The 26,932-nt window shown below is 41.1% G+C and overlaps 1 protein-coding gene and 1 long non-coding RNA gene across 6 annotated transcripts in view; one reads left to right on the forward strand and one right to left on the reverse strand.

Moving 5' to 3' along the window:
* Nucleotides 1-26,932, reverse strand: part of il1rapl2 (interleukin 1 receptor accessory protein-like 2) — a 566,284-nt gene that overhangs the window by 475,794 nt on the left and 63,558 nt on the right. For all 5 annotated transcript variants that reach the window (XM_074647724.1, XM_074647727.1, XM_074647725.1 and 2 more), the window contains exon 2: nt 6,630-6,741. In XM_074647724.1, the coding sequence (XP_074503825.1) occupies nt 6,630-6,720 (91 nt within the window). In that variant the 5' untranslated portion in view covers nt 6,721-6,741. The remainder of the gene's footprint in view (nt 1-6,629; nt 6,742-26,932) is intronic.
* The window catches only part of LOC141774913 (uncharacterized), a 108,339-nt gene that overhangs the window by 34,445 nt on the left and 46,962 nt on the right, over nt 1-26,932 (forward strand). The gene's annotated exons all lie outside the window — the stretch shown is intronic.

Raw genomic sequence — 26,932 nt, forward strand, 5'->3', positions numbered from 1 at the left:
TGACGGAGTTTCATCTATGTCACTCTGGACTCCACAGGGAGCCAGTTTAGCTGCATGAACTGGTTTCTCCCCATGTGCTCTCGTGGACCGAGACCTAAGACCACTCTGATCCAGGAACACTGACCTTCTGGCCAAGAACCTAGCTCTAGCGTTCACTTATCCTACCACTTTCAGGGCCATACCTACACACCCACGGCATTGCCGTCAAGTGGGGATGTCACAGTGAGGACATTTTTCCCAGCGGTTAATAAACTTGTGACAACACTAGTGTTACCAATTACACCGGACATTTTACAAGAAAAGATGACGCTCAATATATGCTTACTTTCATCGTTACTGTTTGATGGCGGTGTGTCTGGCCTCTCCGGTCCAGCTTTGCTGCGAGGCTGCATGTTTTTACCCAACGCCGTTGCGCAGCTATGACCGCTCCGTCCTCCGCACGGCAATGGCCTCATTAACGTTATGGTTCCTTTATAGCTTTGGGTTTAAATCTGAAACATTGGCAAATATTGCTGTACGCTTTGACACCAAGTCCGCCATTGTCTTGTCTGTCAACTGTCTCTCGTCCCGTGTGTGAAATCTGACTCCTGCTACTCTGAGCTGAGACTCCGTACGGAGCAGACACTTTTACTTTCAGTTTGTAGCTCCGTTGTCCGATTATACGTTGACACATGAAAATGAACTAAAGGGGTTTTATTTCTATTAAAAAAGCAAACGACGGTGGGCAGGAATAATGTAACGGTGTATGCCTGAACACTGAACACCAACCACCGCCGCAAGCCTACCGTCAAGTGTACAGCCTGGAGTAATAGTAGTAGTAGTAAGTAATAGAGTGCTCCAGGGATGACGTATTTTTGTAGGCCAACCAGGAAGTTAGCGTTCTCCTGGGTTTCCTCGACAAAAAGCCAAAGGGATTTTTCCATTGGCTTTTGGATTATTGCAGAAAATAAGCTCTGTGGCAAACAAACATTTATGATACTTACACATTTTGTTCAGCAATATAATCTTAACAAACAAACACCACTTTGATTTTTGAAGTGTAAATGCAATCACCAGAAGTAAAAAGCCAACAGTAGGCTATAAACAAATTACATCACGTAGCATGAGCGTGAGTATACACAACAAGGCGTGATGATGTTTAGTAGTTTTATGTAGCCACTTGTTAGCAACCGCCTTTTTTAAGACATAAAGGATTCAATATTGACGAGTGGGATATTTACTGACGGATTTTATGTCGTAGAAAAAAACGTTAAAATCTCTTCAGCTTGTGTTAACCTTAGACCTTATTTCAGGCATCTAACTAAAAACCCATTCAGAAAACCCATTGACTTCCAGACGAGGGAACCGGAAGTGCTAAAATGCGAACTCATTTCCGGGTTTTAGGACTCATTCCTGTAGCACTCTATTGACAGATGTTTTAACAAAATTGTCTTTCCCTTTCAAACAGCTTGCTGTAATGCTTCATGCTGTAGCTTGTTTACTGCAAGTTGTAATATGCATTCTTCATGATGCAACCAACCTCAATTTGGAGCCAAGATGGATGCTCGTCGACATGTTTGCACACTCTGAGCTGGTAATGGAGCGGATAGTGGAAAAATCATGCAAATAGTGATACAAGCTGCACATTTGGCATGATGATTCCAGAGGGAACGCTTAGCAAATATGAATGATCGGCCACTTGAAAATCCAAGATGGTGGCCATTTTTCAAGACGGCCGCCAAATTGACCTGCCCATAATGGTTTCTCTCATAGAAATTCATCTACTTGGTCGAGTAAGGGATCAGTAGTCCAAAGGTTTCTTCCCTGAAAGACTTGATAAACAGGAATATGACAAGCTCCATATCCAACACCAGGTGCTAAAACTGGAACTGTGGACTCTCAAGCCGCAAAACCACAAAGCAAAGACTCAGCGGACAGCCAGAAAGTAAGAACAGAAAGAAAAACATATTGTAGGATGTTAAAGCTGTAATGAGATCCAGCATACCAGAAAACATATAACTCTACATCACACATTCAAATTGTTCTAGTGGGAGAAGCCAGTTTGAGGAAACTCTTGTCAGCAAACATCAACTTGAGCAAGGCATTAAACCCGACCAGGAGAGGATTTCCTTATGGGGGATTAGATACAGTAACTTTGTTGGTGTATTTTTTTTATAGCTAGCACTTCTTTATTTTTGTGTTGCTCTGTATAAAAAAACACTTTAAAGTGTTTCCTCACATACCACCACCACCACCACCACCATCCTTGTCTCTGCTGTGTCTCATCACAATTTGTCCACTTTTTTGGTGCATCGGGTGCTGCATCAAAGCACAGCGGGGAGACTGACAAAAGGAAATGGTAGTTCCTATCCATATGGTGTCCGGTTACTCACGTACACACAGGCAGCGAGGGAGAGGAAAGATCTAAAGAGCCTATCTTTGGCCGACTGTAGCGATCGCCCACATAAATGTCCGCTTGGCTCTGCTCTGATCACATAATTGCTCTGTGCACACTTCTCCCACACACACAGACACACACACATACACAGAAGGAGAGCACACATCCAGAGAGCATACACTGAAGCACACTTACAGTTCACACACACACACACACACACACACACACACACACACACACACACACACACACAAACCTGGATATACTGTATACAGCACCCATACACAGTCACTGTTCAATATGACATGAAGCGGACCATTCACACATTGCAGGTATGCCTGCGAGCGTACGCGCACATCTACACAGCAAATACCAAACAAAAACTCCCACCAGCTCACCCACACACAGTCAGCACGCAGAGCGTGAGGGATGAGACTGAGCAAGGAGTGCAGCGAACACTCTGAAACACCACCCTCACTAAGCTTTACAAAAGACGGATTTACTCTCACAAAAATAACAAATTCAACAGAATTGTGGCGTGTTATTTTTACTCATCGCCTTTTTGTCTATTTGTCTGATTTAAAATGAATCACTTTTCTATTTTGTTGGAAGTTTTGTGATTTAAAAGTGCATTCCAAGGCCTGGAAGACATTTTGGCAAGTTGCTTTCACCAAATCAAGAAATCCCTGCCAGCTGCAGGGCTGTTAGTTTGTAGATGAACCCGACCTCTGACCTCCTTTTAGAGGTCAGTAATTTCCCTACAAGCAGGAATCTTATTACTTGTATATTACACAACATGTCTTACTACTGCCAGTACAGGAAAGATCATCAATGGGCTTTGATAGGTTCCTTTTGACATTTTGCATGTCTTTTGCAAAGAAAATTGCACCAATCAAATTTGAAGTATTTCTCTATAAATTTGAATATTAAGAACTAAATATGTAAAACACAAGTAAAAGAAAAAAGACATTTTAAATGCCTAATATTAAATAATATTAATATATCTTTTTTTCTATTAACTTATTTGTTTATTTAATTTATTATTATAACTTTATTTTCTTTGTATTAATATTATAATTATAATTTTTTTATTTCTATTTATTATTCTATTATTTTTTTTATTTTTATTATTAGTATGATTATATTTTTTTCTTTTCTTAATTTTATTTCAATTTTCAATGCTGAAGTTGTTTTCCCTAGTGTACTTATTGTGTTCGTCTCTAAGCTCAACTACTTAAAACATTGGTTTATAAACTATTGTAATTATGAACTGTAAATTGCATATATGAAAAAAAAACTTGAAAAAAGGGAAAAAAAATAAAGTGTGAAAAAAATATATTATTTATTATAGATGCACCAATACTGGATCAGATATAAGGCCGATACTGACTCAAATAGCTGAATCGGACATCGGCGATAATGGGGCCGATCTATTCGATTCTTTGTTTATATACTATATACATTATACGTATATTGTCATTTTTATTCCTGGTTATATTTTGACCAATTTTTTGCTGCATTAAAAAGGTATACGCTTGAATTGTAATTCCTGTTCATTTTTAAGATTTTTCACCAAATTACTGGTGTACGATTTATTATTCAATATTAAATATACATTCAGTAAATTCATATCTATGTATTTATTGGTCACAATAACACAATATACACTTTGGTTTTACAAAGTTAGGAAAACAATGTTTAAGTCAGTCTTGATGTTGCCTTACATATAACTGAATGATCCCATTCACTTCAACACAGTGACGCATACAGTTTATTGATTAAACACTGGGATCGGAACGGTGCTCGGTATCGGCTGATACCCAAAGCCCAGATATCGCTATCGGTATCATGACAAAAACAGTCAGATCGTGTTTACCCTATTATTTATTAAAGATATATTTAGACATTTTAGGAAATATGCTCATTTGCTTTCTTGCCAACAGTTATATGAGAAGATTGATACCACTCTCATGTCTTGTACAGTAAATATGTAAATGAGCTAGCAGCTAGTTAGCTTAGCATAGCACAAAAACAGGGGAAATAGATAGCCTGGATCTGTCCCACAGTAACAAATCAATCTACCAGCAGCTCTAAAACTCACTAATTAATACGTTATATCCAGCGGGCACCTACGGTTCTGAAAAGTGAAAACAATGCGTCAGAAAAGTCAGAAGTCTGATTGTATAGAAGTCTATGAGCAAATGAGCCTACTTCTCACTTGATTTATTACCTCAGTAAACATTGTAAACATGAGTTTATGGTCTCAATCGCTAGTTTCAAGTCTTCTTCAATACAGTATGATGTTCATTTAGTAAATGATGGTCCCATTTAGAGTCAAATAGACCATAAAGCAGGGGATGTTTTAGGGCGTGTCTACATTGTGATTGACAGGTCGCTACCACGGCGTTGTCCGGTCTGGGAGTTGTCTGTGTTTCCGTCTTAGAACTTTAACCCTTTCACAGTGTGTTTTCAGTTAGTGAAAGTTAATTGTAACATTTTGGTCGCCTAAAAATGTTTCTTTCAGCGTTCGGTTGTACTTAGCTCCGCCCTCTCGTGTCACTTCTGGTTGCAAAAAAACAAGATGGCGACAGACAAAATGCTAAACTCAAGGTTTCAAAACCATAGTCCACAAACCGATGTTTGACATCACATTGGCGACTATTTCTTGGTTGAGAATGTTAACTTCCTGAAGTCTCCACAGATTGCTTGACAACTTTTCACTTTTGAAAGGCATATTAACCGTTTCCCCCCCGTTTCCAGTCTTTATGCTAAGCTAGCTGGCTGCTAGCTTCATATTTACTGTACAGACTTGAGAGTGACATCAATCTTCTCGTCTAACTCTCGCCTGAAAGTGAATATGGTTTTTTTACCAAAATGTCGAACTGTTCCTTTAAGAGTTTAACAACTCGGGACTGCATGCTTCGATCAGATGATTGACAGTGGCCAAGAACCCACCAACTGTCATCATATTCTCATTCAAACGTTGCTAAATCCTGATTGGTGAACGAGAGTATGTGACATCACCTTTCTCCTACTTAGCCCCGCCGACCTCAAACCAGTCAGAAGAGCACAAAGAAAAATATTAATATGTAAACTCATGTGGAATAACCAAACTGTTCTGTTGTCAGACAATAGTGTGTTCATGTTTGATCCCATCTCTCATAGCAAGAAAATGATTGAGAAAATAAGTTTTCAACTGGAACTTTGTTATTCACACAGTAGCTCCGTGAAGCCCTGTGATGTAATGCTTAGATGCTGTGTGTGTAATTACAAAAGGATCTCTAAAGGATTGTTATGGTTGCCCTCAAATTCCCTCGATTAAACCGCCAGGACCTCCACTCTCACTTACAAGCAAGCAAATATTAGTGAGACGGGATTACATTACAGGGGAATCAATGCTAACTGGATTGTTATAATTAGATGACCTGAGTCTGCTAAAAAGTCGGTAAGTAATTTTCTGTGTTTTTATCACTTTCGGGGAGCTGGCAGAGGTGCACGGCAATAAAATTACAAATTCAAACTCTATTACAAACTCTACTTGTAAAAATGATGCAATGCAAACACAAAGGCAGCATGAAACTGATGCACAATGTGTCGATATGTCACACACTCAGTATACAGTATCATACAAAGCGTTATTGAGGCCGCATGCCAACCATCAATAGCCCGATCAAAGTCTCTCAGTCAAGCCGATCAGCGAGACACAACAAATCGATCCCGAATAACAGACCATCAGCAGATCTGTCATCAGCTGGCCGCCGATACACAAATGAGCACAACAATGACAGCAGGAGCAGCAGCAGCTGATCATTACACACCCTCAGCAGGAAAAATGAGAGGCAGGGAAACAGAGAGACAGCAATGTGAGCTCTGAGATAGAGTTTGGAGAGAAGTGTTATCTGAGAAAGGCAGAGGTGGTGATTGTGAAAAAGAAAAGCAAAGTAGAAGTACGTATCCGTTGAGAGATATCAGAGCAGCAGAAAGGACAAGAGTGGGGAGGATTGTTGGGGAAGAAGAGAGAGAGAGCGAGGAGGAGGAGGAGTACGAGAAAAGACAAGAGGTAGCATTATCGTCGTATTCGACAGAAGAGTGTTTGCAATGACAGTGAAACAAAAAAACAAAGGGAGTATCAGTAAGAGAGAAAAACCTCAACAAAACACAAAGCCTGGGAACTTCCATGGCTCATTTTCGCCAAAATGACATGGCTCCAAGTGCGCCTGCAGACAACAACAACCGAGGCGATTCATCCTACCTGAGTTCCTCTTGGAGATGTACTTGACTCCGTCGCAGGCTCCCGAGGCGAGGAGAAGGAGGAGAAGGAAGAGGAGCAATAAGGTCTTCATCTCTCTAGCCTCCACTGGCACCTTCAGACAACAGGACACAGTGGGGACAAAGTGTCAGAGATGACGTAGCATCATTCTGATTCTCACTGGCAATAACAAGCACACAGTATCCAGACTGCATTTACACATACAGTACATGCCGTTAACACAATTACAATGACACCAAATTACAGAGTGTTGAAATCAATCAGTCAATGCTCACTTATTTTAAATAACATAACAAACGTAGTCATTTTAAGCCAAACCATGATTTTTTTTCCTAAACCTAACCAAGTTCTGTTTCCTAAACCTAACCAAGTAGAGTTGTTTTTTTGGTTTAGTTTGTTTCAATTTATGTTTAAATCCATGTGTGATTACAAACATCATTTTGTAAGAGACAGGGTTGGTAAAGCAGAGTTTTTAAAGGGGACATATCGTGCTCATTTCCAGGTTCATAATTGTATTTTGAGTTTCTACTAGAACATGTTTACATGATTTAATGTTCATAAAAGCCCAGTCTGCTCTGATTGGCTTGTGAGATAAAATATGGTGCACCCTTTGCAAAGGTAGTTCTCAAGCCGTGGATGGTTATTATACATGAAGCCTGGTGGTGGTTAAATGTATTTTGAAGCACAGTTAAATGGGACATATCATTGAAAAAGTGAGTTTGTCATGATATGTCCCCTTTAACTGTGCTCAAATATAAACAACCAAAGGATTCATGTTAATACCACATGGAAGTGGACTCAAAGTGTGCTTTTACATTGGTGTAGCGACTACTATCAATTAAAAGCCGCTAAGAGGCTGAAGTAGGCTCTTTACTGTGTGACTCGTTCCGAACAATCCAAAAGTCAAGATGCGTTTTACTGTTTATTAAATTAAAGGAATTACAAACAATAAGGCTAACTGGAATAACTTAACATTAAGTTACAGTCAACAGAAAATATCCAAGCCCATCTCACCCTCTTTGTCTAACTCCCGCGGTCCAAGTGAACAGGTAAAAATAGGTGAAATCACACCACAGTCCAAATTACCAGAAGTGATGTTACCCAAAAGAACGTGTGCAGCTTAAACAAATAATAATAATAATAACTAGAAGGCACTCGGAGAGCGCCGACCCATCCCCCCCCCCCCCAATCTCCTTGCAGCTTGCACCATCATCCATGTGTATTTGTGTTTATGTTGAGATCAGCTGTACGTAGCGGAGCATCATAAAACACTTAATTCAAACTGGACAGAAACAAAATAAACCGTCACCTAAACCTCACCTAAACCTCACCTAAACCGTCGTCGTTACTCTTTCCAACAATCATAAAGTGTGTTTTGGTCGAACTCAACTGTAATTTCACAGAGTTTAATGTGAAAAAAACGCAGAATCTACAGATTTTGCTCCCCTCCCTCCACCCCCTGCTCTCTCTCTGTCTCTCTCTCTGCAGGCAGAAGGAAAGAGGCAGGGTGAGGCTTCATCAACGCGTCATCAGTCACACTGCGCATGTCCTAAAGCCTGTGGTGTTAATGCACAGACTGAGCGGAGTTATTCTAAAAAAATCCTGAATCCGGATCATGATCCAGATCGCCACCAAATTCTACTGGATTGTTCATTGTGCCCACCCCACCCCTCCAAAACATTTCATTCAAATCCATCGTGGACTTTTGGAGTAATCCTGCAAACGGACAAACCAACAAACCAACGCCGGTGAAAACATACCCTCCTTCCTAGGCCTTCAGCCTTGGCGGAGGTAATACTTATAATAATAATAATAATAATAAAGGACAGGCTAAATACCTTGGCTCCTACATTGGTACTACATGCTTGCACATGTTACAATTACTGAGTCACACAATAAATATGACCCCACTGTTATTCTCATTACAGCAATACTGAGAAAAAATAATTGCATATGGATTTCAATGTTCTGTTTCTGTCTTGTTTTGATTCGACATGATTTCAAATTGATGTTAGAATGTCTGTTTTTTATCTCTCTGTCTTTACAAGCTACAAATGAAAAGAAAATAGGGTAACCCCAAATTGTGTTATGTGTGGGCTAATATGCTGTAAAAGTGAAAAACAAAGTGCTTTATTACAACTTACAACAGCAGCGAGAACAGAAGAAAAAAAACCATTAATATTGATCTGAAACACGGGTTTGGTGGGGTTTTCAAAACATCTATTTTTTTTTCAGCTGATTAAATTCAAAATACAGAAACTAAATTAGATTCGACCACAGGCCATGAATACAAAGGCTGCAGAAGCTTTGGGACACACACACACACCACACACCCACGGTCTTTGTGCCAGCCATGTGAAATCACATTGATAGAACACAATCAGATTTTCTCATGCTCTCTGTGTACAAACTGCAGTGCACACACACACACACACACACACACACACATACGGACGCACACGCACACGCACACGCACACGCACACGCCACACACACACACACACACACACACACACACAGTTAACCAGGGAGAGATTGAAGGAGCAGATTAGCCATGCCAGCAGTCATTTCATTGTGTTTTTCATCCATATGACAATGAAGGGAACTCAAACTCCAGCTTGACTGCTGATTGAAATCACATTGGATTCACATGAATAGTGGGATGGCTGATGATAGAGCCTGGTTGAGTGTAGATACTGTATGTTAGCCACAGTCATTTGCCTTTGAGGATGGGCAATGAAATGATGGGATGGGGATCTAAAAACTGGGACCAAATTGATGCGAAGAACAAAGCCGAAAGAACAATAATATGATAAAGGATACTGTATGATGTGGAAATGACTCCTCTCCTCTGGCTTTCAACGTATCCTGCCTGTGATCACTTGTAGTTGAAAATACAACATATTTCATCATTTCAGCTTTTGATTTAGGATTCACACACACACACACTTTCTTTTCACCAGTAAAAATATGTGGTGTCTGCCATCATCTTGATAGCATCACAGCTGCAGTTCAAATCATCGTTATAATTATTATAATAATACAGGCCAGTCATCAGTTCAGATTCCTTGAGTGAAGGTCAAAGCCACAGCACAATCAACCCGTTTTCACTCCTGACTCGTCAAATATCATAATTGTTGCATAAAACCTGGTTATCTTAATGAAATTCAGACTACTTTGTCTTACCGTACCATACAGAGTCTGTGCCAATAGAAGTGTTAAGATAAAAAGACACAAAATACTTTGTTAGAACAGAACAAACATAAGAGAAGGGGCATCTGAATGGATGAGTTGTGAGGGTAAAGTGTAGTGTAATTAGCTCACAATATATAAGGTTTGGGTGAAAACATGCAATTTTGTCACTACTAGCTGTCTGAGGCAACCAGTTTTTCATCAGGTACATTCAGGACTTCTTAAAACCATCCAGTGCCACATAAAAAGTCCTATGAGACAACAAAGCGAAAACCCAATGAGCTGTTTTTATTTTGCCTTGTAAAAAAAAAGAAGACTGACAATACAAGTCTTAACATTTTAGGACTTTTTGGGTGATACACAGTGTGACAGCCACATGGGACCAACCAGACTAAGGTTGTCCTCACAGGCTGCACTCAGTCTCCAGTCATCAGAGGAGGAAAACAGGTTGTGTCAGGTCATGTTATACTATAGCAGAAGGAGCGAAATTGAGCTGTTGGCTTCAGGTAAAGGTGAGGAGGCAGACACTCTGACAAGCAAATCAAAGTGTGAGTCAGTCATATGTGGGTAGTGTTTATCAGGTTCTTTTGGAAAAGTCAAAACATAAAGAGAAAGAGAAATACCAGTGGAGTTTAGAATCAAGACCTTATGTTTTTGTGACATAAACACCTAGAAATAGGAATAGGATGAGGAAACGTATATTTCTCATGCCTCCTCCACAGGATGGTAAGGGTCAGCTACAGAACAGACGCCATGGAGTTGGTAGGGATTCAGTGTCTTGCTAAAGAACTCTTAAAGGGACCATTTGTAAGAATCAGTAATGTCTTGTTAACAGCGACACAGCGGCCGTTAAGTCAACGAAAGTCAGCGTCCTGTTGCTCGCGCTCGCACTTTTGCTCGCTCTACATAGACATGAACGAGCATCGCTCAAAACAGTGAGACAACATACGTCAGCTAAAAGCACAATATCACTCTATATTTCAGCTGCTTGGCAGTAATGTTAGCTGACCAGACAAAGGTCTCTCCATGAAAACACTGTGCTGACGATTTTTCACAACCGTGTCTAAACACGGTTCAACACAGAAGACAAAACTTCCAGTAGAACACAAGGCTGTCCATTTTTCTGTCAGGATAAAAACTTTCTTTGGCAGACAGCGCCGTCACCTGATAGGAAGTAAACATGGACCCAAACTGTTGCCTAGCAACGCAATTTCGTTGCAATTCCGTTGAAACTAGCTGAAACAGAGTGTTTCAGACAGAAGGTAAATACAGGCATATTCAGACAATCAGTATGAGGAAAATAATGTGTTTTTTGAACATTAAAGCATGTAAACATGTTCTAGTAGAAACCCAAAATACAAGCATGAACCTGAAAATGAGCACAATATGTCCCCTTTAAGAGGGGATCTGACCACCAACCATCCTGGCAACCTAAATTACAAATCAAAGCTTAAAGCTAGGGTTGGTAATGTTTTGAAACTAGCAAGAGTACACTAGATTTAAAAAATTCTGCCATCAAAAAACCCAGTCTGGTGTTGCCAACTCTTCTCCAGTGAAAGTAGCTAGCAGCACTAGCTCCAAAAGTCGCTAAATCTAGTGAGAAAGTCGCCAAGTCAGCAACACTGACAGCCCGTCCCTTCAGGCCTCTCTCCAAAGCCACTCCCCCAAATTATCATTATGAACATCAGCATATAACGCGCAATGAGCGCACAGGCAGGTACAGGTACCAGATATGTTTTTCTTTTCTTTGTCAGAGCATTGGATTTATTGATTGCTGTCTGGATGTAATGAGAATTTCAACAAATATAACAAAAAAAGGATTTTGAAGAACACTACCAACCCTAGCTTTAAATGACACTCATTTGAGGAATTAATTGGGCTTTTAGAGAAAACAGCATATCTTTGATTTAGGAGGGGTCAGTGACAGTAGTAGCTTTATTATGTTAACAAAATCGTCCTGAAGAAAGATGTAATGAAAGACTTAATTTGCAAAGTAGGGCCTAAGACGTATTAAAAAAACAGCACAAATGAGCTGAAGACTTTTACTGCACATACACACACACACACACACACACACACACACACACACACACACACACACACACACATCGGGTGGCATTGTAGCATTAAAGAGAAAGAAGAAGGTATGAGGTTTTTTTTATCCACTTTCTGAACCTTTTAGTCTGAAACACAGAACGGCCTAATGCAACTGCTAAAGGCTGTGTATTGTGTGTGTGTGTGTGTGTGTGTGTGTGTGTGTGTGTGTGTGTGTGTGTGTGTCTATTCTTGTACTCTGTAGCCTACAGTGACGGTTTGGCCCAAAAGCAAAGGGGTTCAGGAGGAAGGGTTTGTGATACATGTCTAAACCACAAACATGTATATTGACAGCATTCTAGATGATGTCAATATTAAAGGTCCCATATTGTGCTCATTTTCAGGATCAAACTTGTATTTTGTGTTTCTACTAGAACATGTTTACATGCTGTAATGTTGAAAAAAAAACTTTATTTTCCTCATACTGTTAGCCTGAATATGCCTGTATTTACCCTCTGTCTGAAACGCTCCGTTTTAGCACATTTCGATGGAATTGCAACAGAATTGCGTTGCTAGGCTACAGCTTGGTCCATGTGTACTTCCTGTCAGCTGATGACATTTACATACATTGCAACCAGGAATAAACTGGGACAGATTTAGAACATTTAAATATGTGTAAAGGGTCTAAATATTGTACATTTGTGACATCACAAATGGACAGAAATCCTGACAGCTTGTTTCAAATGCAGAGTTTCTGAATACGGGCTGTGGGTATTTCTCTGTGGATTGAGCGTTTTGATACTTTCACAGTATTTATATAGGACTTAAGCCTGCTTTATAATAAAAAAAAAACATGAGAATCTCACTTTTTTATAATATAGGCCCTTTAAAAAGCAAAAACACAAAAGCTAAATTATGAGATTTGATTTAAAAGTTTGTCTGATCTTACATAATCTGCAAACATCAGCATGCCCGGCTAACTAGCCCACTACCTACAGTACAGTATAGTACAGTACAGGGCTAACATAGCTTTACTTCCAAGGCCAAAGAGCATATTAGTAGCTAACAACATTATATTGTGGAGCTGGTAATGTGAGAAAAAGCACTAAAAAGTCAGAGGCAAAATTAGAGACCTTCTGTCTGGGGCACAAGGGCACAACGATGTGGGAACAAAAGCGTTTGTCATCCAATTACCGAAAAATGAAATTCTTGCAGAAATCTCCAAATCACAACATGGCTTTTTCTATGGTGTTCCTCAAGGTCTTGGTGTCTTAATGTGGTATTTTGGAGGGATTATTGATAATTTTTTAATAAATTCTCGAGTGGTAAAAAATAGTTAAATTTAGCACCAAATCTTTGTAACAAATGATATCAACACAAAAATAGCTGCAACAACTAATGAGACATAATAGAGCATGGAGATGACCATCATATACTTCTTTCATAATGTTCTTAAACCTTATACACGTTCACAATTTATCGTCATGGGAAACCTCTGTTGGTCTGGAGGAGCTGCTGCATTTATTTCTGCACAAACGTCCATTCACTAGATATTCTCAGAGCTAAAGTAACTCTTCTGCAGTGTGGAATGTGCGCGCATCCACGTGAGAGTGAAGCGAGAGAGAGAGAAGGAGCGCGGTGTGAGAGTGAAGGCAGGCAGAGGAGCAGAGGAGCAGAGGAGCAAAGTACAGCAGAGACTCCGGTCCTGGAGACCAAAGCTACGGTCTCCCCCGCGTCCTCCGACCGCGGCCAACACTGTTTAACAGACGGGTTTCACTAAATACAACTTTGCGGTTTTGGTGCTTCCGTGTAGTTTGTGTTGGAGTCTGAGTCTGAACAGCGTAGCCTGACGCGAGCACGCATGGGACACCGACCCACAATGATCTATACCTGTAAGAAGTTACAAACAGTCCCTTTAATAGAAACAAATGATAGTTCCACAAAATTTGGGATTTTTAAACTATTAGTTTGGAGGCTAATTTCTCTCATAAGCATATAGTGCATTGTAAGTTATTCCACGCAATGCTACGTGTTAGCGAGGAGAAAAACCAATAAACAGGAACATGTGTAAGTTCACTTAAGGTGACCCTGGCACATGTTGCCTAATGCAGGCCTATAATTTATCCATGTAAGGAAGAATATTCAAACCTATGAGGAAGACACAGAGCAGAGAAAATCATGAGCTGTAATGATTTTATCATGCATGATTTCATAACTCACTTCACCTCGAGGACACTACAAGTCCTTTCATCGCTCTCACACACACACACACATTAAGCTCTCCTTCTTCCACACGGGCTCGCTCATAGTGGCTGCAGTCTTCTTCTAACACTCTAATTCTCACACAGGCCAGCCTCATCGCCAAACACTGAGCTCTCTTTATCTGGTCCTCTTTGTCTGCCCCTCTGCACTGTCTCACACACACACATACACACACACACACACGCACACACACACGCACACACGCACACACTCACACACACACACACACCAAGGTCAGTCTCCCTCTTGCCTCTTCTCCACACATGAACACTGACACACTTGCTAAGACAGCAGCAGCGGCAGCTTGTTTGATGTTTGATCCACCATGAATGGAAGCTTGGAAATGGAATCTCATGGCATGCATGTGTGCGTGTGTGTGTGTAGAGGTGGATGGACGAAAAAGAGGTGTTTAAACAAAACCCTAATGATCTACAGAATAACTATACCATAAAGAAAGAGAGGAAAAGAGACGAAGAAAGAGAGTGGATGTCGGCTTTTTGGGTGAAAGGGTATCTGAGTGAGTTCAACGCACATACAGTGTGAGAGAGAGAGAGAGAGAGAGAGAGAGAGAGAGAGAGAGAGAGAGAGAGCAGGACAGAACAAACCCCATTAGAGCATCACAATCCCCCATATTTTCCATCCTCTGTGCTGCTTTGCAGAGCTGTGCTCTGTGCTGCTTTGTCTGTCTGTCTCTGATCATGACATCCCAACACCAGAGCACAGGGAGATCTAAGCAGGGTCAGAGTGTGTATAATGCAAAGTGTCACACATTACATGCACTCAGAAAGGCTGAGCTATGCAGAAAAAACATATATAGTTTTATTTTGGGGCTATGATACGAACAGCGTGTGTAGAACTAACTCAGGGTCTGAGAAGTGAAGCCAATGCAGAAGTGCCTTCAACTTGCATTCTTTCTAATAGCCAGCAGGGGGCGACTCCTCTGGTTGCAAAAATAAGTCTGATTGTATAGAAGTTAGGGCTGTTAATCGAATAAAATATTTAATCGCGATTAATCGCATGATTGGCCATAGTTAATCGTGATTAATCCGAAATTAATGCAAATTTTTTATCTGTTCAAAATGTGCCTTAAAGGGAGATTTGTCAAGTATTTAATCCTCTTATCAACATGGGAGTGGACACATATGTTTGCTTTATGCAAATGTATGTATATATTTATTGGAAATCAACTATCGACACAAAACAATGACAAATATCATCCAGAAACCCTCACAGGTACTGCATTTAGCATAAAACAATATGCTCAAATCATAACATGGCAAACTGCAGCCCAACAGGCAACAACAGCTGTCAGTGTGTCAGTGTGCTGACTTGACTATGACTTGCCCCCAAACTGCATGTGATTATCATAAAGTGGGAATGTCTGTAAAGGGGAGACTCGTGGGTACCCATAGAACCCATTTACATTCACATATCTTGAGGTCAGAGGTCAAGGGACCCCTTTGAAGATGGCCATCTCAGTTTTTCCTCGTCAAAATAGAGTTTGCGACTAGCTAGTATGACATGGTTGGTACCAATGGATTCCATAGGTTTTTTAGTTTCATGTGATACCAGTATATCTTCTTATCTAGCTTTAAAACTGAGCCCGCTACAACTTAAAAATCGCAAGTTGCGTTAATGCATTAAAGAAACGTGGCATTAAAATAAATTTGCGTTAACGCGTTATTATTGTGTTAGCTTTGACAGCCCTAATAGAAGTCTATGAGAAAATGAGTCTACTTCTCTCTTGATTTATTACCTCAGTAAACATTGTTAACATGAGTTTATGGTCTCAATCGCTAGTTTCAAGTCTTCTTCAAAACAGCATGATGTTCATTTAGTAAATGATGGTCCCCTTTAGAGTCAGATAGACCATAAAGCAGGGGATGCTTTAGGGCGGGGCTACCTTTTGATTGACAGGTCGCCACCACGGCGTTGTCCGGTCTGGGAGTTGTCCGTGTTTTCGTCTTAGAACTTTAATCCTTTCACAGTGTGTTTTCAGTTCATGAAAGTTAATTATAACCTTTTAGGTCGCCTAAAAATGTCTTATTAAGCGTTCAGTTATACTTAGCTCCACCCTGTCGCGTCATTTCTGGTTGCAAAAAAAACAAGATGTCGACTGCCAAAATGCCGAACTCGAGGCTTCAAAACAGCAGTCCACCAACCAATGGGTGACGTCACGGTCCACTTCCTATATACAGCTTACAGCTCTTATATACAACTTATGATCCAAATACTGGTCACTAAACATGTAAGGGATAATGTACAGCGAGCCGGTCATTGTTGTGAAATAATCCCTGATAGGGCGTGTTCATCGGGGTCCCCCCACACCGCATCGCCCTGAAGGGATTTATTTCACAACAATGACCGGCTCGCTGTACATTATCCCGCTTATTACACGGCTACTTACTGAAGAAATCAATAATTTGACACAAAAATGGTCCTCCAAGTAAGACATCAGAACTGCGCCCATAGCAGCGCTCTGTAATACATGGCAACGGTCTGCTTTAAAGAAATAACAGACCGTAGAACGCTGTAATTGACAAGTCAGAGTTGAGTATTCAACAGAGCCGTGTAATGAAATTTATTTGTTTTTTAATGCTGCTTTAATTGCTTTTCTTGTTCACTCGGGGGCAATGGAACAAGATGAAAACCCAACATTGAATTATGATGGAGAACATTAGCAAACAAATTCTCATTTATAAACCCAGCGGACAGTGAGTTACATTAGCATTATTCAGCGTTTGGTTGTACTTAGCTCAACCCCCTCGTGTCACTTCTGGTTGCAAAAAAAACAAGATGGCGACGGCCAAAAAAAGCCGAACTCGAGGCTTCAAAACGGCAGCCCACAAACCAATGGGTGATGTCACGGTGACTACGACCACTTCTTATATACAGTCTATGGTGTAGAAGCAAGATGGGCAGAATCATGAAAATAAACATGTTTCGCTGGTTAAATTTTTCTGTTTGACGTCAAAGTTTCGTGATATTTTTTTTGCAGTATTTCAGGAAAGGAATCCTGCAAATTGCACTTTTCTTTGGGTAAAAGGTTAAAAGCTCAAATGGTAATTCTAAACAATATGCAGATTTTAATTGAATAAAAACTGGTTTAATTCTGAGTCAAAAACGTGCAGACATGCGTGAACACACACACAAATACTAAGACATCCCCCTCCACACACACACACACACACACACTGCTATTCTTTAGGCCATTAGGCCGCTTCAGCCACACATCCAATATTAAAGACAGCCTCCAGCCCTATTCTGTCACACTATCTGTCTCTCCCAAACTGCATGAGTCATGCTGTTTGGTTACAGAGGCAGTCTGTTTTACATGGAAACATAAGCCGCCTCGTCATCATTATGAAAGACTTGATACATGTCCTTTTAATCTCTGCAAGAGGAGGCGTCATCAATTTGAATCTGGTGTCGTGCACTTGTTGTCCAAGCACCTCCTCATACTGCTTCGAAATAACTCCATAGTTCTCTGACCACAAGGTAATTATCAAAAGGTGTTTTAGGATACGGTGCATTTTTATAACAATCCCACAAAACACAATTGGACATCCAGTGCATTTCAATTTCACTTTGTATTTCTGAAATCCTTCAACTGGACATCCTGGACTCAAGTCTCTGTGTCGAGTATCCATCCCACTAAGTGTCCTTGAGCAAAACAGGGGAGTAACTGTGTTTAACTTCTCACACGTATAAATCATTGCAGGTCGGTGTCCCATGCGCGCTCGCGTATGGCTACGCTGTTCAGACGAGAGTCCAACACAAACTACACGGAAGCACCAAAACCGCAAAGCTGTATCTAGTGAAGCCCGTCTGTTAAACAGTGTTGGCCGCGGTCGGAGGACGCGGGGGAGACCGTAGCTTTGGTCTCCAGGGCCGGAGTCTCTGCTGTACTCTGCTCCTCTTCTCCTCTGCCTGCCTGCTTGCCTTCACTCACACACCACGCTCGTTCTCACTCTTTCGTTCCACTCTCACGTGCATGCGCGCACACTACACACTGCAGAAGAGTGTCTTGTGAAGTGACGGGGCTCCGCAGAGAGAACCGTTTTCATCTCCGACCAAAACTCCGGTGTCTCCTCTGTTCCCTCCGGCCGCGGTCGGGAGGCTGAGGCAGGAAAAGCCAACACTAGGATCAGCATTGATTCAGGGAGAGACCTTCGTCTGGTCAGCTAACATTACTGCCAAGCAGCTGAAATATAGAGTGATATTGTGCTTTTAGCTGACGTTTGTCTCCTCACTGTTTTGAGCGATGCTCGTTCATGTCTATGTAGAGCGAGCACAAGCGCGAGCAACAGGATGCTGACTTTCGTTGACTACAGGTGTCGCTGTTAACAAACAATTTCTGATTCTTACATACTGTCCCTTTAAGGGTTACAATTTGGATGTTGAGTCTGACCCAGAGTCAGATTAAAACTATGAGGTGACCCTGGAAATAGATGAAAGCAGCAACAGCATGAAGGAACAAATTTTGACTATTTAAAGGAACGGTGTGTATCATTTAGGGGGATCTATTGGCAGAAATACAACATAATACTTATATTTTTTAATTTCTTAGAATGAGCCGATGATATCTACATACAAAGCGGGTCTTCTTCACGGAGCCGGATATCATGTTTCTACAGTAGCCCAGAACGGACAAACCAAACACTGGATCTAGAGAGGGACATTCACGTTGTCACGTTTTCGTGCCGGCCATCGTAGTTCTCCTACACGCTAGGCACAGGGGAGCAGTTTCAGTTGGTTGCAATTTGCAACCTCACCGCTAGATGCTGCCAGATCCTACACACTGCACCTTTAAGTTCTTTTTTTGTTTCCCACAAAACATAGAGTTTACAAGAGTGAGTTTATTCCAGTGTCTGGATCCTCTCTGTTGATGACACTACAGTTCTACAGTCTACACAACAAAAAGGCATTTGGAAAATTGGAGGTTTAGCGTTAAAAGGTTAGGTTTTAGGTTAATATTATTTTTAATATATTAATATACGGTGTGTCCACTCAGGTTTAGTAGTGCTACGTTGTTGAGCACTTTTTTTCTCTCCGCCGTGTCTCCGGCCCCAATCAAACTGCAACATGATACAGCGTGCGTATGCGTTATTGTGCAGCGTAACTGTCGGAGCATCAATAAGAGGAATCGATAGTCACAGAAGATGCCAAGAAAGCGGACAACTACTGGTCTCTATTCCCATCACTAGCGGTTTTCATGCCTGCCAAAGTGGCAGGTGTCGTGATAATTTCACCCGCCACTGCCAACAATTTACCCGCATTTGGCGGGTGCTAATTTCAGACCCTGCTTATAAACATTATTAACAGTTTTTAGGCTGTCCAAAAGTTATCTGGCAGTTTACATGCACATCAAATACTGTGTGATTATAACATAATTAAAGCAATAATATGAGTACAGCAGAACCATGAAAACACCATTCTGTGATTATGTTAGTAAGGTGAAAACCTGATTGAATTAGATATAATTGCATATGTGTACTGTAATTAAGGCCATCATGGACATATAATCAGCACCAGTTTAGAGAGAGACACTGGTTTACATCCCCGCTCACAAATTAGAACCGGTTTCCATCCCCTGATGTTATGTGGAGGTAGTAATGAACAGCCGTCTGTACCGGGTTAGCCCGGGCACACAGTCTGACCACCATCTGTCACTCACAAATGCTTATAGCATACATCTTTAGTTGATGGAAGTCCCCCACATCCATCCGGATGCTGCAGAACGAGCCGTGAAAGGCATGACCGTTCCATCTGCAAGTCCCTAATTTGAGAGATGTGGTGTACACTCATCAAGCCCCGTGCAATTATGCACGCCTCTTCTAATGCGAGTACCTTGATTAAATCTTGCACAACCAGCAGCATACTCTCACAAAATAAGTACAGGAACATCTGCGCTGGAACGCACAGCAAACTGTTATAGGACTGAGCAGGCTTTTTCTAAACTTTAAGCAGGACGGGGAAAATCCTCAGGATGCAGGAGTGTGGACGATGGCTTCCGAAGCACTGGATACACATAACAGCTTCATTCCACCAACACGCCACATTACTGAAACACCTGAGGACCATCATGTTGGTTTGCATCAGTCGTCCTATCCGTCTTTCCACTTGCATGAGCAGATGTAGTTGTACGGTATTAATTACAGCTTTGGTTGACATTAATGTCATGTTAGCACAAAATTAAAGGGAATGTTTGTAACTTCTTACACATATAAATCATTGCGGGTCGGTGTCCCATGCGCGCTCGCGTGTGGCTATGCTGTTCAGACTCAGACTCCAACACAAACTACACGGAAGCACCAAAACTGCAAAGTTGTATCTAGTGAAGCCCGTCTGTTAAACAGTGGACACGTGGTCGGAGGACGCGGGGGAGACCGTAGCTTTGGTCTCCAGGACCGGAGTCTCTGCTGTACTCTGCTCCTCTGCCTTCCTGCTTGCCTTCACTCACACACCGCACTCGTTCTCGCTCTTTCGCTCCACTCTCACGTGCACACTCCACACTGCAGAAGAGTTAGTTTAGCTCTGAGAATATCTAGTGAATGTACAGTGGACGTTTGTGCAGAAATAACTGCTGCAGCTCCTCCAGACCAACAGAGGTTTCCCGTGTCTTGTGAAGTGACGGGGCTCCGCAGAGAGAAACGTTATCGTCTCCGACCTTCGTCTGGTCAGCTAACATTACTGCCAAGCAGCTGAAATATAGAGTGATATTGTGCTTTTAGCTGACGTGTGTCGCCTCACTGTTTTGAGCGATGCTCGTTCATGTCTATTTGGAGCGAGCAAAAGTGTGAGCAACAGGACGCTGACTTTCGTTCACTTAACGGCCACAGGTGTCGCTGTTAACAAGACATTTCTGATTCTTACATACAGTCCCTTTAAGTTATGGTCTATAAACTTTAGATTTTATCTGTTGTGTTGGGAATTTACAAACCTCTGTTGTTTAAATAAGGATTCAGAGTAAATTGTTATTAAATACAAACAGAATAAGCTGTTAACATTTTTATTTGGCACATGTTAAGAGCTAATTTCTAATTCATTGTACTGAATTGTAATTTTGATTGTATTTGCCATGTGGTAATACAATATATATATATATATATAAATATTTATATATATATATATATGTTAGGGCTGTCAAAATGAATGCAATAGTAATGCTTTAATGCAAATTCGTTTTAATGCAGAGTTACATCAGTGGCATCATACTAGTGGTGTCATACTAGCTGGTTGAGAAGGAGGCTAAATAACGCTCTAAACTTGTGCTAAATTTTGGTGAAGAAAAACTGGCATAGCCATTTTCGAAGGGGTCCCTTGACCTCTGACCTCCAGATTTGTGAACGTAAATGGGTTCTCTGGGTACCCACGAGTCTCCCTTTTACAGACATGTCCACTTTATGATAATCACATGCAGTTTGGGGCAAGTCATAGTCAAGTCAGCACACTGACATACTGACAGCTGTTGTTGCCTGTTGGGCTGCAGTTTGCCATGTTATGATTGGAGCATATGTTTTATGCTATATGCAGTACCTGTGAGGGTAAACAGCTGGCCCACTCTGTTGTGATTGGTCAACCGAACCAAACGCTTCAGACTCCGCTCCAGCTCTGCTGTACCTAGCTTTGTTTGAGGGCGTACCAAAGTAGTTGCTAAGCAGGTATTATGCAAATGTGTTACTTGGTGAAATCATCACGTTACAAAAGAAAAGGTGGGACTTCAATCAAGGCGTTTCAGGCAGTTCAGGAGCAGTGTTTCTTTGGGGAAGAGTATATGTCTTTGACGTGGACTTTGTAATTTTGCAGACCTTTTACATGCACAATAAACGATATAACACACTAAAGGAAAGGGGAAAAGCATAATAGGTCCTCTTTAAGTTGAAGCATATTCGTCAGACCATACAAAGAATCACTGGTATAATTTTGTTATAATTGTACTGGTCTTCATATATCTCCATTTTTTTCTTTTATTAAAAAAATAAATTGCCTACAGTTTTCTTTGGATGACAAAGATAAAGAGCCTACTTTAGTGATGTAAAAAGCATCAGGAAGGGGAGTTTAAGGAACATTTAAAGACCCAGTGTGTAGGATATAGCAGTATCTAGTGGTGTGTTTCAATTGCAATTAACTGAAGCCTCTCCTGTGAGCCAAACGTGTTGGAGAGCTACGGTGGCCGAAAACGCGAATGGCCCCATCTAGAGTCATTTGGAGCAGAGCCAGTGTGTAGAGTGTGTGTGTGTGTAAAAGGGAAGTGAGTGATGAAGCAAGAGAGAGAGAGTAGGAAAAGTTAACAGAGTTTGGTTTGTCCGTTCTGGGCTACTGTAGAAACATGGCGGTGCAACATGGCGGACTCTGCGGAGAGGACCCGCTCCCTATGTAGATATAAACGGCTCATTCTAAGAAAGAAAACGTACTTATTAGAGCCCGAGCACCGACAACGTCGGTCCGAGGACCTCTTGAATTTCTAAGGATTATTATTATTATTCTATTGCTCTTTGAGCGAAAAAACAAGATGCTTGGGCTACTAAACTTTTTTTTTAATTCTGCACACGTGTCAGACATACGTGAAATAGATATCTGATATGGGTTTTGTGCTCGGGTGTGGCAAATTGGCTCGCTAGCGCCCCCTATTGAGTAGCGCCGACCACACGTTTCACCTAGATGTATGAAATTCGATCGGTATATGTACCATGTTGAGACGTAAAAAAAAGCCATTGGAGGTATACCGTAAACCCAACAGGAAGTCGGACATTTAGAATTTTAGGTTGTTTACCATTTCCAGGCGCTGGACTTTAACGGACTCCTCCTAGATATTTAATTAATATTATATTCAATCTCTGCCAATAGATCGCCCTAATTGTTACACACTGGTGCCTTAATCGCAGCATTGAATATAAGCACAGCTGTGACATCTCCCACCTCGGGACAATGATGGGTCGACCCCGCTGGACGTTTCCAATTAGAACGCTTTACAAAGGCCCGTGGCCAAAAAAAAGGACGCACCTGGTCAGCAATAATGTTTGAAGACTTCCCGAGTGCACAGTGAAGCACAACTGTTAGTGCTAATCGGGTCTAATGTGAGCCAAGAAAACATTTCCTACATCATTACCCCCACCAGCAGTCTGTACTGTTGACAGCAGGTAGTTTGGAGCCGTTTATGCCGGTTTCTGACCCCATTGTCAGCACGTTGCTACAGAAGTAGGGTTAGTCAGATCAGGCAGCATTTATTTGTCCACTGTCCAGTGTTTTCTTATTAACTGATAAGACCAGAGGCCCGGGTTCGTCTTCTTTAGCTGGAGGAGTCCATTCACTTCAAAGTCTGACAGCTGGATTTGTAAGCTGCCCTTTTTGCACGTCACCGTCGGGATGTTTTATTTGCTAACTTGACGGAGCCTTGCTACTCTCTGACATCCGTCATCAACATGCCATGTTGTGCCCTCTGGACTGCCACTGCTTATCACACCAATCTCTGTGAAATCCCAGACATTATAGCGCAAGAATGGCAGCTATTTCTGAGACGCTCAAACTGGTGTGGCTGATACCAGTGATCACATTCAACTTAAATCACATCCCATTGTGAGTGAAAGTCTGGACTCTGTTGCAGAGGGCAGAGGATAGAAGAGCAGAGGAAGGAGAGTGTGAGGAGGGGACAAAGCATGGTTGGTTGGTTGTATTATAGAGCTGGTTTCACAGCATAGATTCCAAGGTCAGATGTGTAAGGCTGCTTGGTAAATGAATGAATAGATTAGAATGAGAATCTGTGGTCAATTGATTTCTTGATCTGTGTTGAATAGATTTTAATCCCCATGTGGAATGGATTGTTTTTTTATGCTACTTTTTCTGCATGTTCTCTCCCATGTGTCTCCCACACATCCTGACCTTGTGTGAGGCCCTATACCTGTCCAACAGTCAATGATTTTTGCCTCTCGTGCAGTTTGGTGTCCCTGCAGATCCCTTTTGTGCATCCAGTCTGCCCCCTGCTCCTGTCAGCAATCGGCTTTTCCTGATTTTCCCGCTATGTTTTGCACCTTCCACTCTTAAATAAATAATTATATTCATCTGGTCTTGCTTCATTAAGCTCAAAAAATAATATGTTCTAAAAATAATCTAGTCAGAATAAATAAAAACTAAGTAGGGCTGTAAATCGACTAAAATAATGACTTTAATTAATCGCATAATGTCCATAGTTAATCACTATTAATCGCACATTTTTGATTTGCTCAAAATGTACCTTAAAGGGACATCTGTCAACATTTAATATTCTTATCAACATGGGAGTGGGCAAATATGCTGCTTTATGCAAATGTATATTTATATTTATTATTGGAGATCAATTAACAACACAAAAGAATGACAGATATTGTCCAGAAACCCTCACAGGTGCTGCATTTAGCATAAAACATATGCTCAAATCATAACATGGCAAACTGCAGCCCAACAGGCAACAACAGCTGTCAGTGTGTCAGTGTGCTGACTTGACTATGACTTGCCCTAAACTGCATGTGATTATCATAAAGTGGGCATGTCTGTAAAGGGGAGACTCGTGGGTACCCATAGAACCCATTTACATTCACATATCTAGAGGTCAGAGGTCAGAGGTCAAGGAACCCCTTTGAAAATGGCCATGCCAGTCTTTTCCTCGCCAAAATTTTGTGTAATTTAAGAGAATTATTTAGCCTCCTTTGTGACAAGCTAGTACGACATGGTTGGTACCTATATGGTGGGTTTCTAGTTGCATATGATAGCAGATAGCATCTTCACTCTAGCTTTTAAACTGAGCCTGTTACAACCTGAAAATCGCAAGTTGCGTTAATGCGTTAAAGAAATTAGTGTTTTATTCCATTGGTCAAACTAGAAAGTGTGCTCCGGCTGGTGGGTGGTGCTTGGTATTTCCTCAACTGATCTCAACATGGCTGCCGGGTCACAAATGTTCTCTTTTTACAGCTAAACAGTTCACTACAAGATGATTCTGAAAACATTTGAGGAGAGAAATAGGCATTACTGTAACAGAATATTGATTCATATTTGGTCAGCGCTGCCTAGTTTGACCATTTGATCGGAGTTGATGAGTGATTGACAGCTGCTTGGAGACGGCTCTGTTCTGATTGGTTGTTTTCCGGAAACCGGAGGACACAGAGGAACATTATTTTATTCAGATGACCTGTCTCATCAACTACTGTCAGGATATAGTGACCGTTTAATAAAAATAACTTTTTTCATATCATATTTGCTGCAATTCTGCCCACTGCTGCTTTAAGATCAAATATAATCATAGTAAATGATGAGTTAGTAAAATATTCACACTTATGATAATTTGTAACTTAAAAAAAAGAAAAGGAAATTAATTTATTGGAAGAAAATATACTCTTTTATATAAAGAACCATTGAAGGGCTTTTTACAGTGCAGGGTTATTGACAGCGTAGGACTGATTTCAGTGTTGATCAGAGTGACGGCCGGAGGGAATAAAGTGAAGAAAGAGCTCCGCCAGAGGGGAAAAGTTAATCTTTTAAATGTCGAACCACTACTGCAACTTTTGTAATTCAAATTAGTGAATTAATTTGCGCGAGTATCATGAGATCAACTCGACGACTCAATTCAAACTGACTGTTGCCTAGAATTTATGTAAACATGAGGCTCATGGATATTAATGGTGAACTGTTGCTACCAGAGGAGGCAGCTGCCTTCCAGTCAACACTAACCCAGGGAACAGGAGTCTCCTGTGGCCACCCTGTTTGGGTGGAAAAGGGACACTAAATAATAAATTAGTATAAATATTTACAAATTATTTGCACTGGGGAAGCAGAACAAGGGTGTTTATTAGGCTCAAAGTTTTTTTTTTAGAAAAGCAGAAAACGGAAAAAACAGTTCTATTTTCCAGACACCGCAGAGATACAAGGTTGCAGGACACTGACAAACACACACACACACACACACACACACACACACACACACACACACACACACACAGCACGGGGTGTGTGCTAATGAATGCAGTACCACCTGTTCAGTGAATGATGTAATTGCTCTCAGCAGATCCCAATTTCCTCACTATTACGCTGTTTAACAGCACCATTTAACAGGTATGAAAGGTTGCTGCAGAGAGCCATCCTCTCCCTCACACCTCCACTGATTTAACATTTAACAGCATCTCCTGTCACGTCGTAGAGCACTGGCCGCCTTTTTCATGTAGAGGAGGAAGCAGGGTGATGAGAAATGAAGTAAAAGAGGGTAAAAGGGGTGAAAGGAAATGAAAGGATGAAGAAATGAGGTTAGGCGGAGAGAGAGGAGGAAAGCCATTTGTTCAGCGGTGGCTCCATCGAATCGATTAAACTCCCATTCTCATGTGCCTGCTCGTTTGTGACACACACACACACACACATGAGGTAAACTCTGGATTTTTAGTTCCAGGAAGAGCGGTAACTTAAACTCTGAGGCAGTTACCATGGTAACTGTTGTTACTCAGGACGATCTAAAGTTAATGCTTTTATGCGCTCTCAGTCATTTCTTTAAAGGACCCATATTATAAAAAAGTGAGATTTTCATGTTTCTTTATTATAAAGCAGGCTTAAGTCCTATATAATACTGTGAAAGTATCAAAACGCTCAATCCACAGGGAAATACACACCCTGTATTCAGAAACTCTGCATTTGAAACAAACTGTCACGATTTCTGTCCATTTGTGATGTCACAAATATACAATATTTAGACCATTACACGGTTTTAAACGTAAACATTCTAAATGTGTCCCAGTTTATTCCTGTTTGCAGTGTATGTAAATGTCATCAGCGGACAG

This window comes from Sebastes fasciatus, chromosome 10 (genome assembly GCF_043250625.1).
Source record: "Sebastes fasciatus isolate fSebFas1 chromosome 10, fSebFas1.pri, whole genome shotgun sequence".
Lineage (NCBI taxonomy): Eukaryota > Metazoa > Chordata > Actinopteri > Perciformes > Sebastidae > Sebastes > Sebastes fasciatus.